Here is a 13,771-nt window from a genome sequence, read left to right as displayed (position 1 = left end):
TCCAACTGCAACCCAAATTGGAATGAATAACAAAACCGCAGCAAAACCTGCGCCTCTACGTAATTGCACCCTACGTCCCTATTCCACTTTGCTGGCAAGTCACAGCGCTACATCCAATTCATCTGCAGCGTCAGCGTCTTCATCTTCGTCGTCGTCCTACTACGGATCGCCATCGTTAGGCGAAGCAGAAACAGCCGCAGCCTCTGGGTTTTCGTCTTCGTCGTCAGTGTCGTTACCATCGGCATCTAATGGTGCCACCATAGGTCAGCATTATCGAGAATCTAATTATTTCAGCACACAATTCGTTAAAGATCGGAACGTGTCAAACAAGCGAACGAATATTACAAAATTTAATCAGAAAAGTACGTCTCATGCCGGTGGCAACGATGCGCTATCAAGAAGGCGGGAACAGATCAAACAGAAAAATGCTACCAAAAATGCCGGCGGTGGCAGTAGTAGCCGGGCAGGAGTGGGAACGGGTGTTAGCCACGGAAGAATTAGTGCAGCTAGTCATAATGTGGGATTAACCTCCGACGAGGCAATAGCTGATACAGACGAGGGCGTTGACGGTGGGGAGCCACGGGGGGCAGCCCAAATATCAACATCGTTCGCAACATCCGCTTCGCAATCGGCTGCCTCCTCGTCGGTGTGGCCGGCTTCTTTGAAGGCTCCGGCTCCGATGGGGGCCAGTACAGAAAACAAGAGAAAAATCATTTTGAATACCGAAATATCTAATAGTGGCAAGAATTTGCTCAACACCATAACACAAGTAGGTGAAAGCTTCTATTCCACCAGCGCCGGCAAACCGGGGCAATCAAACAGTTCACCGATAGATGCTAATCACAGACTGATGAAAAGAGAGAAACGTTCTAATGAAAATTTGGGAAATGAAATAAATAAAACACATTTCGATGATGGCGATGATGATGAAATTTTCAATAGCACTAGCCCCAGCAGTACGGACGAGAATGACGTTAGAACTATCGGTTCCGGTGTCGGCAGTAGCAGCACCAGTAGTTCCGGCAGTAGTAGCAGCCATGCTGCTGGCCCGAACCGTAGAAACGATAATTATCATAGCACGGAATGGGATGTACCGACTGCAGCGAAATTGAGATCGAACAATATTCGCTTCTATCGGTATCACTCGATGGACGGTGCAGCCGCAGGAGCAGGAGCTGAAACCAGAAGCACCGATGCAGGTGCTTCCAGGTACAACCCGGGTACCAGTATACATTCGTTTAGCCATTATATGGAGAGCGTCGAGGTGCCGACGACGATGGAGCTGGAATGTGTGGCAGGATATGACGGTGGTTTGCCGCAGCATTTTTTTCTCGAAGCCTACGACTCGAGAACTAGAAAGCTTCGGCTGAACATCACAAGTGCACTTAACGATGTTCCTCTGTTTCGCATTGATTTGTCAGGTGAGTGCCTTCCATTATATGTTTCGTGTGAATGTTGGTGAGGTGCGAGTATGTACGAATAAAACCCTCGAACTTTATAAAATATAGCAGACGCTTTGAAATAAAACAGTATTTGTTTTGTTTTGTTTTTTTTTTTTTAAACATCATACCTATTTTTTGTTTTTATTCTACCGTGTTCGGAAAACGAATCAATCTTTAGCAAACAATACACAGTGGTCCAGAACATCGATTCAGTAGTATTTAATTTTTCGTGTAGATACGGCTGTTGTTAGGTTTTTAGTGGTTTATGGTGAAATGAACTTTTTTTGCAGAAACAGGTACAGCCATGCCTATTTAGGAAAAGATATAGATTCACTCATTTTTAACAACTTTGCTGAAGAATGCTACTCTTTGTCTTGCATATTTTTCACGGTATGATGGATTTAAGATCAAAGGGTGAAGTGTTGTTGAAAAACATAGTTTTTTTCAACTCTTTTATATTTGATTTTATTATACCGCGGTCTTCAAACAATTTAAAACTATCGAAAAAACTTATTTATTATGATCACACGTTTGGGTTGAGTAATTAGGACCGATCACTTGATAGGTTTTTCACCAAGATACAACCGGTGCGAAATTCCTTACAAGCGAACTAATTTGTGTCTGCGCTTCGGATGTACGGCCTTTAAGACCCGGCTGTTTTACTTTGCAAAAATATTTTAACTTGTTGATAACTATTTCGAGCCTGATAATGGTCCCATAAAAGGACCGAAACGTCAGTGATGAGCAGATAAAAAACAACGCAATTCATTAGACTGCAAGTCGAAATATCAATCATTTGTATTTAACATTATATCCAGTCGAAAATTTTAGTAATCGAAATGACAATTGTTTTGAATGTTTATTAAAATAATTATTCTAGTGCTTGCAGAATTTTGTTATCAGCAATCATGTCCGCTTTTCTCTTCTAATTCGTTTTGAAAGAGTTGCTGCTGGTATTTAACAATCATGCAAGAACGTTACGAAGTAATGGTACCTCCAATTTTTCTAACGGAATTCTTCGTGTTAAACACCTCCGCACATAAAATGTGTCTAACCTAGCAACTGCTTCTTTTCTTTATCCCGTAAACTATTTAGTTGATATCGATGCGACGTGACTACCATTCGTTATGCACAGGGTCCATGCGATTGAAACAAATTTATTTCAAATTCATTGAATTTTTCTTGAAAGCATATCATTTGAAAATTCAGTGGATATGTTCCACTTATTCGTTCTTTAGTTTAATCACTCGCCGCAGTTGTGCGAAAAATGCATTGCACGTGGCCGCAGGTGCTCTTATGATACTTTATCTTAGGCTGCAACCACCCCTTCATGTTCTCTAGAGCAGACTTTGGCCTTCAGCATACCCAAGACGACAAAATCCATAGAGTCCAGGTCCAGTGAACTTGCCGGTTCAGAGCTCAAAATGGACCCTGGAAAATGTTCCACAATTCAGAGCTGTTTTTTCCCAATCCCTGGTACCAAAAACACGACACGCTCACGGTTCGACGAAGTTCTGTACAATTAGTTCTCGATATATATTTTGGTTGAATTTCACTCCATTATGGGCAGAAACCAGCGCACAGTGGTCCAATAAGGCAAAAAGTGGAACTTAAATCCATAGCGCCACGGTGTCTCTGGTTGAAGAACTTATCCAAAAAAATTAGTATCGCTCTAATACTCGTCATTCGAAAGCTTGAGCTGTCCCCTTTAATATCCTACCAAAATTGAAATGTTCTATCGGGGGGTCTAGAACAATTTGTCTTCGAACATATATTTGTAATTGAAAAACTAGTGAAATGGAAATAAATAATATGTTTCAGAAATACAAAAAGTTATCAGGGTTGTCTGATCGTACTGAAATATCCAGGGTTGTTTCTATTTATATAACAAAACAAAGCTTTACATAATATCAGATTTTTTGAAAAGTGTTAAGTGGGGTAAAAAAACCCTTGAAAATTTGGAGTCGAAAATCAGCTAAAAACAAATAAAATGTTGTGACTTTGATTACATTGATTTGGATTCATGATTTTAATTGAAGATTGATTTGATTGATTTCTTCAAAAATCGACATTCTATCCTATAAAAAAAAATAAAATGCCGGTTGTTAAGAGTTGCTGTCGTGGTTTCATTATAGAATATTTGCATTTTTCTTCGAAAAGTGGTGATTATTGCAGCTCTTTTTTGCAACAAAACTGGACCCTGTATCTAAGCTATACGTTTTATAGAGCAACTCAAGAGCTTTCATTTGATGTTATTAAAAAATGCGCCGTTTTAGTAACGACCGAGAAAATTTTATTATTCATACATGTTTTAAATCATTATTTAAACCCATTGTGTCAGGAGCGCAACTCCGTTTTGCATCGATGTCCCCCAATCGAGCCTAAATTTCCAGGGTTCTCCAACCTGTATTCACGTCTGGTCTAGAACCAGGGGGGCCCCTCGTGTCGAAAGGCCCGGGGGCATTTGGAGGTCAATTTCTTAACCCAATTGGAGACTGGGATGTTATAGAGCAATAGCCTGCTATAGCCAGCAAATTAAATGTAGGTACAAAATGGAGTTGCGCTCTTTGTGTAACAGGTTCAAATGATGGTCTAAACCTTGTTATGAAAAAAATTGATTTTTTTTAAACGATGCACTTTTTGAATACGTCCAATAAAAGCTCTTGAGTTGATTTATAAAACGTATTGTTTAATTGTTCTGATGACAAAAAAAACTCCAAAAATCACCATGTTTTTGAATAAAAATGTAAATATCTAATTATGCAACCTCGACAGCAACTTTTGATAACCGAAATTGTATATTTTTATAGGATAGAATTATCATATCAATTTTCAGAGATATCGATTCAGCGTACAAAAAGTTAAAGCTTTTTTTGCCTATTCTTCAATTTTGGATTAAAAATTTTCGAGTCTTTTTTACCCCACTTCACCCTTTTCAAAAAATCTAAGATTATGCCAAATATTGTTTCATTATATGAAAAAACAAAACTTGAAGGTTTCAACACTATCTGATCGGGCCAGCACGAATTTGAAAAGTCATCGGAACATGTTTCTTTTCACAACTTTTGAACCACATGCCCAATCATTATGAAATTTTTTAGTCAACTCTCAACTAGCCCGGTAATTTGATACCAATATTGTTTAAATCGGTTGTGTAGTTTGTGAGATAATGAAGTTTCGTGATTTTCACATTTTGATAAATTACAGACAAAGTTGCTGTCCGATCACAATAAAATTCAATAGAATGATATGAGGCAGCTTGACCTTTTATTTGACACTAATTTTGTGAAAATCGGTTCAGCCATCTCTGAGAAACATGAGTGAGATTAAACAGTCTCCAGAACACGTTTCTTTCCATAACTTTTGAATCACATGTTCAATTTTGAAAGATTCAAGAGTAAAGGATTTTTTAGGTAGCCCATTCATTAAAAGGCAGTTCTGTTCAAATCGGTTGTGTAATTTCTGAGATAAAGATGTTTCGCGATTTTTACATTTTGATACATAATCTCTAAACTAAAAATCCGATTACAATGAAATTTGATAGGGTCTTATGGGGCAACTATACCTTTCATTTGAGAATAACTTTATGAAAATCGGTCCAGCCGTCTTTGAGAAAAGTGAATGAGAATAAAAATCTGCTCACACACATACCGAAAATGCTCAGCTCGTTGAAGTGAGTCGAGTGATACATGCCATACGACCCTTTGGAGCACTTTTATATTTTCGGTTTTGCAAGTGATTGCTAATACCGTTCTGGGAGAAAGACCAAAAACTAACTTTTTTGTGTTGAGAGATAGCGGAATAGTTTATTCAGGAAAGTTATAGAAGATTCAAAAATATGAAACTTTGTTGAGCAAATGAAAATACTATCTTCATTGGGCACAAAGTTATAAAGGATATTATATGGAACATACTTAAAATTTAGTTGTTTTTACTTAACTTTTGTTAGTTGCATTTTACACAAAAGTGCTGTTCGGAGGAATTATTAGAGCACACATTTTTGCCAAAGACCATACATCTGTAGGACTTTTCCTTACAAAGTTATATTATATTTTAGCTTATTTTTTCGATAACTTCAAGAAGGAATAAGTTAAAAAGGGGCAATTGGAATCATGACACCAATAATTTTCCTTGAAGATAAGCTCAAGTACTATAAACTCTTGTAGGTTACATTTGTCCCAATCCACCCATATTAGAGTACGACGAGCATATGTTACAGTAGATTTTCATATATTAAAAATACTAACTTTTTTCTGCTAAGAGATAGAGGCATAATTTATTCGGCAAAGTTATAGTACGTACAAAAATATCAAACTTTGCTTAACAAACAAAATTTCTATCTTCATTGGGAACAGAGTTACAGAGTATTTTATGTAAAAGTTGCTTAAAGGTTAGTTTTTTGTACATAACTTTTGTTAGTTACATTTTAAAAGAAACATTGTTCTCGAGAAGCATTCAAGCAAACAAAACACACGATTTTGTTGAAGACCACACATCTCCAGAACATCCTTACAAAGTTTTAGTGTATTTAACTTATTTTTCGATAATTTTAACGGTTAATATCTACCAAATGCTAAAAAAAACCGGCTTTTTCATGATTTTTTTAAAGGACATTTAAGATGTAAGGTATATAAATAATATATCATTGGATTTAGCAACTCTTGAAGTAAAGAAAAGAAAAATTATTGCTATTTTTTTACAAAATGGCGGCTGTACAGCGATTGCCGTGAACCGCTTTTTCAAAAGTTCTTCCGCGGCGAGCAGTAGAAGTCGTGACCAATACCACCTATAACGAAAACAATTATTTTCATTATCTACATAATTTACATAAGTGTCGCTAGTGAAGTACACATGATTATATTTTTAGAATTTTTCTTTGCAAAATGGCAACGGCTTGAAGAAAAAATTCCTCTTCGACAAAAATATCGACTTTAATTGTTTATAACTTTTGTTGTTGTTTATCAATCGTTAAAATCGTGTGTACTTTACTAGCTAATGTAATGAAGAAGCTACTTTTCCTTTTTGTTTTCTGTTTTGTTATCTAGCCTCTTTCGCGATATCAGACATGCGATGCTCAGCGACTTTGACGCGGTTGGTGTCCGATCTCACTTTTGAACTCACAGTTAAAACGTATAGAAAAACTCAAACAAAGAAAAATTGTGAGTAAACATGTTCTGTAGAGAAGCTATAACGGTCGAAACTTGATGCAGCGATCTTTATACTTCAAATTTGAATCCCTATAACGATCATAGGTAACTTCTGTTAGTTTACGAAGCCTCGAAATAAAAAGAAAAACGAGCATCGCCAAAATAAACGAAAAATGTTGTTTTGAAGCATAAAAGTTGTTCAGTAAAAATTAGTTTAAACGAATTTTGAGTATAGATCAGTACTTGGGCGATGTAGATTTTGATTTTAGAATAGTATTAGCATGATTTAAGCCAATAAAAATATGACAAGAAAAAATTTTTTTTGCAGATATTACTCATTAAGACCGTATAAGGTAAAAAGGGGCAAGTGGAATCATGTTGTCAAGACTTTTTCTCAAAGTTTAGCTTGAGTACTCAAAACTGTTGTAAGCTCTATCCGTCCCAATCCACCGACTCTTTATTTTAGACGTTGTCAAATTTATTGAAATAACAAGCTAAAATATGCTATAGCTTTGTAAGGAAAAGTCATAGCGATGTGTGGTCTTGAACAAAAACGTGTGTTTTGTATGCTCAAATGCTTCTTTAGAACAACGTTTTCTTGTAAAATGTAACTAACAAAAGTTTAGTACAAAAAACTAACTTTTAAATAACTTTTACATAAAGTACTCTGTAACTCTGCTCCCAATGAAGAAAGATATTTTGGTTGTTCAGCAAAGTTTCTTCTTTTTGCACGTTCTAAAACTTTGGAACCTACGAGAGTTTATAGTAATTGAGCTTAACTTCAAGCACAAATATTGACATCATGATTCAACTTACCCCTTTTTAACTTATTAGTCTGATTTTCTCGAAACTTGGGCGATTTTCGAACTTTGACCTTCATTATGGCTCAAAATCTTTCCACCGGGAGAATCTCTGGTGAGTTTAGGGGGTTGGTGGTTTTGCTAGAAAAACAACATTATTGTCTCTGTACCAATCCAACGTCGATCGCGCGTAATGGCATGATGCCAGGTCCGGCCAAAATAATGTCTCGCCTCCGTGGGACAACAGAAAGGGCAACAGACGCTTCTGGAGGCACTCGGTGCGGTAAATTTCGCTGTTGAAGGTACCCGTTGTAATGTACGGTTTAATATCAGTTTACCGCATTGGCATATGGCCTGCCAGAGCAAATATTTTTTGGCGAATTGGATCACTTCCTTCTTCCTTATGTCTCCCGGAACATCAAACCGTGATTTGGCAACGTAGATTTACAGCCCCGGTACCTGCTTTGCGTCTGCCTTGATGCAGGTTTCGTCATCCATAACCATACACATCGGTTTCGTTAATCACTCTCGATACTTGTGCGGGATTTGGACGCCGTGTTTTGTTGATCATGGTTCGGTACACGAAGCCCAGCTCGATTCATGGTTTGCTGAACAAACCAGACGAAACTTTCACAGATTTCACGACCATCACAGATTTTGCTCAAAATTGGTAGAATTATTCATCTACTGTCACTTCGGAAAAATCCCAAATTTGGTGTCGATTGGAATACCCCCCGCTCGGTGGGACCTCCCTGTTTATTGCAAAGTCACGTAAGATGTCCGAAAAATACTGATAGATGATTATTGAAAAAAAATAAACCAAGGAATCCAGGAAAAATATAGGTTTTGACTGGAAGGGCTGCCAGATAAATTAATCTTGTATTTGAAAATTAAATTTACATTTTTTGGGAAATGCAACCATTTTTATTTTAAATTTGATAATTCCATTGTGTTCCTCGAAAAATTTCACATAACAAACAACTATCATCCAGAGGTAATATGATCCAATCTCGAGATATAACATTTTTACGAAAAAAGTTGTTAACTTCGTAATTAATTTTTTTACAATTTATAGACGTAAGACACCCGAAAAATAATTTTAGGTGAATTTGAAGAAAATTAACGAAGAAATCCAGAAAAAGTATCATTTTTGACCAGAAGTGTTGCCAGATAGATTTTTTTTTTGTATTTTGAAACTAAATTTGTATTTTTCGGCAAATGCAGTTAATTTTATTCTGAATTTGATAGGTTCATCGTATTTCTTGGAAAAATTTACGTAAGAAACACTTATCACCCCGCGGTTATATGAGCCAATCTCAAGATATAGCATTTTTACGAAAATGGTTTTGATTTTTGTAATTATTTTTCGTAAAAACGTTATATCTCGAGATTTGCTCATACTACCTAGGGATGATAGTTGCTTCTTACGTAAAATTTTCCAAGAAACACGATGAAATATCGAATTAAAAATAAATATGGCTGCATTTGCCAAAAAAATGTAAATTTAATTTTCAAATACAAAAATAATTTATTTGGCAACACTACCGGTCAAAACCTATATTTTTCCTGGATTCATTGGTTTATTTTCTACAGAAATCATCTATCAGTATTTTTCGGACATCTTACGTCTATGAATTGTAAGAAAAAGAAAAAAGAGACAGGGGGGTCCCACAGGGCGGGGGGTATTCCAATCGACACCAAAATTGGGATTTTTCCAAAGAGACAGTAGATGAATAATTCCCCCAACTTTGAGCAAAATCTGTGATGGTCGTGTCCAAGTGGCATGTACACTTCGTATGGCTCATGTGACTGAGGGTTGCGAGAGCGTAGAGTACAGTGTCATACGATGCACTCTGCGTCTTTCCTGGCATCGTCATCAAGGAGGACGGAAAGTGTTTCGACCAACGTGACAAAAATGGCATACTAGGTATCAGAAGGTCTTCCTTGATGCCCCGATGGCAGCAAGAATGGTCTAATTTTAAGAAGGATAGATGGACTTCTCCGAAATACCTAATCCAGAGCGAAAAGCCGGACATCTGGAGCGCTGTTTGTACATCTGCCTCTCGGATTGTCTTGAAGCTGCAACGTGTGTTGTAGGTCAACCACTAACCCGCCGTACAGTGGTTCAATAAAGCAAAAAATGAATGACCCGCATAATTGCAAATTGTCAAAAATTGTGAAAAGTTTTCTATACTGAAAATGAAAAAAAAAATCTTTTTTGTGTTAAGAGATAGAGGAATTATTTATTTAAGCAAGTTCTAGAAGATTCAAAAATATGAAACTTTGTTGAACAAATGAAAGAGTTGTATGGGTGATTCCCAGTTGTCTTCCGATCCATCTGACCAAATGAAAGTCCTATCTTCATTCGGTACAAAGTTATAAAGTATATTACATGGAAGTTACTTAAAATTCAGTTTTTTGCACTTGACTTTTGTTGGTGGCATTTTACATGAAAGTGTTGTTCGGAGGAATTGTTGGGGTACACAACTACACATTTTTCCAAATAAAGTACATTTCCATGGCGTTTCCTTTCAAAGTTATATAATTTTTTAGCTTATTTTTTCAATAACTTTAAGAACGTATAGGTTAGAAAGGGACAAGTAGATTCATGATGTCAATACTTTTTCTTGTAGCTAAGCTGAAGTACTATAAACCTTTGTAGGTTCCATTTGTCCCAATCCAACCATACTAGAACACGGCGAACATTTATGTTACAATAGGTTTTCATAAAATTAATATACAAACTTTTTTGTGTTAAGAGGTAGAGGAATGATTTATTCGGCAATGTTTTAGAAAGAGCAAAAATATGAAAATTTGCTGAACAAACAAAATTCCTATCTTCATTGGGCACAAAGTTACAGAGTATTTTATATAAAAGTAACTTAAAATTTAGATCTTTTGTGCTTAACTTTTGTTAGGTACATTTTACAAGAAAACGTTCTTCTAAAGAAGCATTTGAGCATACAAAACACACGTTTTTGTTGGAACCCCACAAATATTCAGGGCTGTTCTATATAAAGTTGTATCATATTTTAGCTTATTTTTTATTCATAAGTGCTGCTTATCATCACTAAAAATGGGCATATTTATTAGGGTGGGGAAAAGTGATCGAATGTCCAGTACCAGATTCTTTTAGTTTCATTTGGAGCCCCAAACAATCCTAAACTTACCGGAGGCCGATTGGTTTTGTCTCCGCTTGGCATTTCAAATTTATATGGAAGTTTGTATGGTAAAACCCACTTTTTTGCATTTCCCTTTCGGGAGAGCTCAGCGATGCGATATTAATGCACTAAATTACGTGAAAGTATAGTATTTTAGATGCCCTCAGTACATCAGTAAAATTTACATCAGAAGTAACATGTCGTAAAGAGTTTATACACTCAGCTGGATCGAGCAAAAAAATTTAGGTTAATTTTCGAGGCGTAGGTAGGATTCACAACGTTTTTTAAAAGATTACTTCTGAAGGAAATCTGCCTAGCGCCGGTGCATTGGCAGTGATGGCAAAATAATGGTTTTCAGCATTTTATTCGACATACTTAACTTTGAAAGGCTATATCATTTTTTAGGAACATCCTAGCTCTTTAGTGTTCTTCACAAAGTTGTTAAGCATCAAAAAACCAACATTTTGAATTTGTAAAACCTATAATTTCAGCCTTTCTGAGCTCTCTAGACAGCAAAATTCATAAAAGTGATATTTCCCATACAAATTTGAAATGTAATGCGCCAACCGGTGACAAAAACAATCGACTTCCGATAAATTTAGTATTGTTTGGGGCCCCAAACGGAACCAAGAAAACTTGGTTCTGGCTTTGTGCTATCAAGTTTCATTTTTTCCATATAACGATTCCCCAACCTAATATTTATATAACTCTATCTCGGATACCAACAACCTAGAGAGTTGTGATCTTCAGAAAAGTTGTACAGAAACTTGTGGAGGCATTTATTTGGTGCACAGTTGATTCGAAACATGAGTGCACCGTGACGCTAGTGTGCATATAGTTTTGAGTATTTTGAACCTTATTCACCTCGTGAATTTAGAAAGTTGTCGTCTTCAGCAAAGCTGTTCAGAGGATCAAGAGATTTTGTTTGACACACAGTTTGTTTTTAAATTTGACTGCAAGGCAGTGCTTGCTCATGCACATAGCTTTGAAAATTTTGGAAATCACTTATCTTCTGCAGTCATTAGAAAATTTGATCAGAAGGTCATGTGGAAAACTTTGCTGAAGACCACCGTTTTCTAGGAGGATGGAATCTTAGTATATGTAAACCAGAAACAAAATACGAAGAGTTGCGTGCACACTAGCACCGTACAGTGTTGGAATTTTTACTTAGCTTTCTACCATCCAGAAGCCATTGACACAGCAACTTCGCTGAAGACCGCAGCTTCTTAGAGAGTAAGAATCACGGGATAAGTTAAGGTTAAAATATGAATAATTGCGTTCACACTAATGCCACATAGCGACAGAATTCTACACTGAACTGTTCATCAATCCGAAGCCTGCGACCTTCTGAACAAATTTACTGAAAACTGTTACTTTCGAGTTGTAAATTTGATCGGCAATCATGCCATGATTAATCAGGCATTCAAAGAACTCTTCCTTAAAAGTAGCGATTGCCTGAAATTTTATAATATTTTCGAACGGGATATTTCGGGAACGAGTAAGAACCGATACGCTTTGCGTGACAAAAACGAAAAGTTGGAAAAACCGAACCGTGATAAAATTGACTCGTCACTGAATAATTTTTTTGAATTAAATAGTAGGAGGGTGGTATCCAAGACACGACCGCATAGTTGACGTAGGACTACAATAGTTTTATATTTCCCTTTGAAGCTCTTTGATTTGAGCTCGTTTTACTTCTGGCACGGTTCGATTTTGGCAAGCATGTGCCAAAAACGAGCGATTATGTCCAATCACATTTCTTAATTTTCTTGATTATTTCAACCAATTTAAGCTCAACATCCTCCAATTTTGGTTCATAATGTTGCCAAAGCGGTAATATAATGAGCATGAGTTGAGCAGTTCTAAGCTTCTAATTACTCGGGTAGTAATACCTAGTATCTAGGTCGTCAGCTTAAATCCATCAAACGACACCTTAAACGACTTGGAACTAAATTGGTGGAAATATCTATTAAAAAAGTCATGAAAAGAGAACCGTTCCTTTTTGGAATGGTTCAATCTTGGCAACAGGAAACTTCTGCCGTGTATTTTGGCTGCACACAAATTAATATCGAGTTCTACTGCACTGATAGACGACGAGTAACCAGCGCTCTATTCATACATTGCTCGGTGCAGTACTGTTGCCTGTGCCAGCATGTTTTCCTTCAAGACATCTGTTTTAATAACATTTCAACAGCAGAACGTAAAACTTTCTGATAGTGGAGGTGACGAACTTTACGAGAAAGCTTCACCTTTAAGACATCAAAATAGTCTAGGAAGCGAACATTAGTTAACCTATTGGAACGGGGAGATTCTGTCATTTTTTTTGCACTGCTATACAGGATATGACTGCAAGCAGTTGGTGTCTACTCATGAAGTCTGTGCCAGGTGTGCTCGCATGTGATTGGTATATTGTTCGTGAAAATTCGACCTTGAGACTTTTATGAAATTTTCACTGTTTAACAACGAAATTATAATGATAACTGAGGAATAATAAAATTGTCCACCTTTTTATCAATCCAACGACATATTGATTATTGTAATCCATCATGTGGTTACATCAGTATTAGCGTTTGAAACCTTTCATTCCAGCGTTACACCTTGGTTTTGGTTTTCGCAGAATGTATCTTGATATAGTGCGGTTAGACGTAGTCATACGTCAAAAAAAATCGGAGGGTTTACTGTTCGGAGTTGTTTTTTTTTCGAATAAGCCGAAACTAGTTTTTTTATCTAATAATTTTTGTGATTGCGTCACTGTAATTGAAACGTGTTCATCATTACTAAATTGTCGTACACTTTTTCCACCTGGACCTGGTCAATTACCAGGTTACGATCAGCAAAAGAACGACCCATCCCGATCGTCTGCTCCTTGTATACTAACCTTCCGGAACTGTAGGTACAGAAATAACATCACTAATATTAATTTGTCTTGGAGCATGTGGAACTGATGGCGTCTGGATCCCTTTTGTACTTTGAACGATGTTGTAAAGGAAAACATTGACTTTCCTTCATTACAAGCAAAGTAGAGGATTATTTTAAAAGCTTTCTCCCTCACTTTTCTGCTGATGAAGAAAACCGAATATCGACGAAAACAGAAAATAGGAACTGGAAAAGCAAATTTCCACAACCATATTCAACAGCTCAATTTTACTTTTCATAACTTTAACAGACAGATATAATTCTGCTTTAGACTGCCGAGAACTGATAAAGTAGCCCATTTAAAT

At 36.6% G+C, this 13,771-nt stretch overlaps 1 protein-coding gene across 3 annotated transcripts in view; it reads left to right on the top strand.

The window, feature by feature from the left end:
• The window catches only part of LOC129718023 (uncharacterized), a 717,449-nt gene that overhangs the window by 634,303 nt on the left and 69,375 nt on the right, over positions 1-13,771 (top strand). For all 3 annotated transcript variants that reach the window (XM_055668402.1, XM_055668399.1, XM_055668401.1), the window contains exon 14: positions 42-1,421. In XM_055668402.1, the coding sequence (XP_055524377.1) occupies positions 42-1,421 (1,380 nt within the window). The remainder of the gene's footprint in view (positions 1-41; positions 1,422-13,771) is intronic.

The sequence above is a fragment of the Wyeomyia smithii genome, chromosome 1 (assembly GCF_029784165.1).
Source record: "Wyeomyia smithii strain HCP4-BCI-WySm-NY-G18 chromosome 1, ASM2978416v1, whole genome shotgun sequence".
Lineage (NCBI taxonomy): Eukaryota > Metazoa > Arthropoda > Insecta > Diptera > Culicidae > Wyeomyia > Wyeomyia smithii.
Note: the sequence above shows the minus strand (reverse complement) of the source record. Positions and strands in the feature narration are given on the sequence as shown.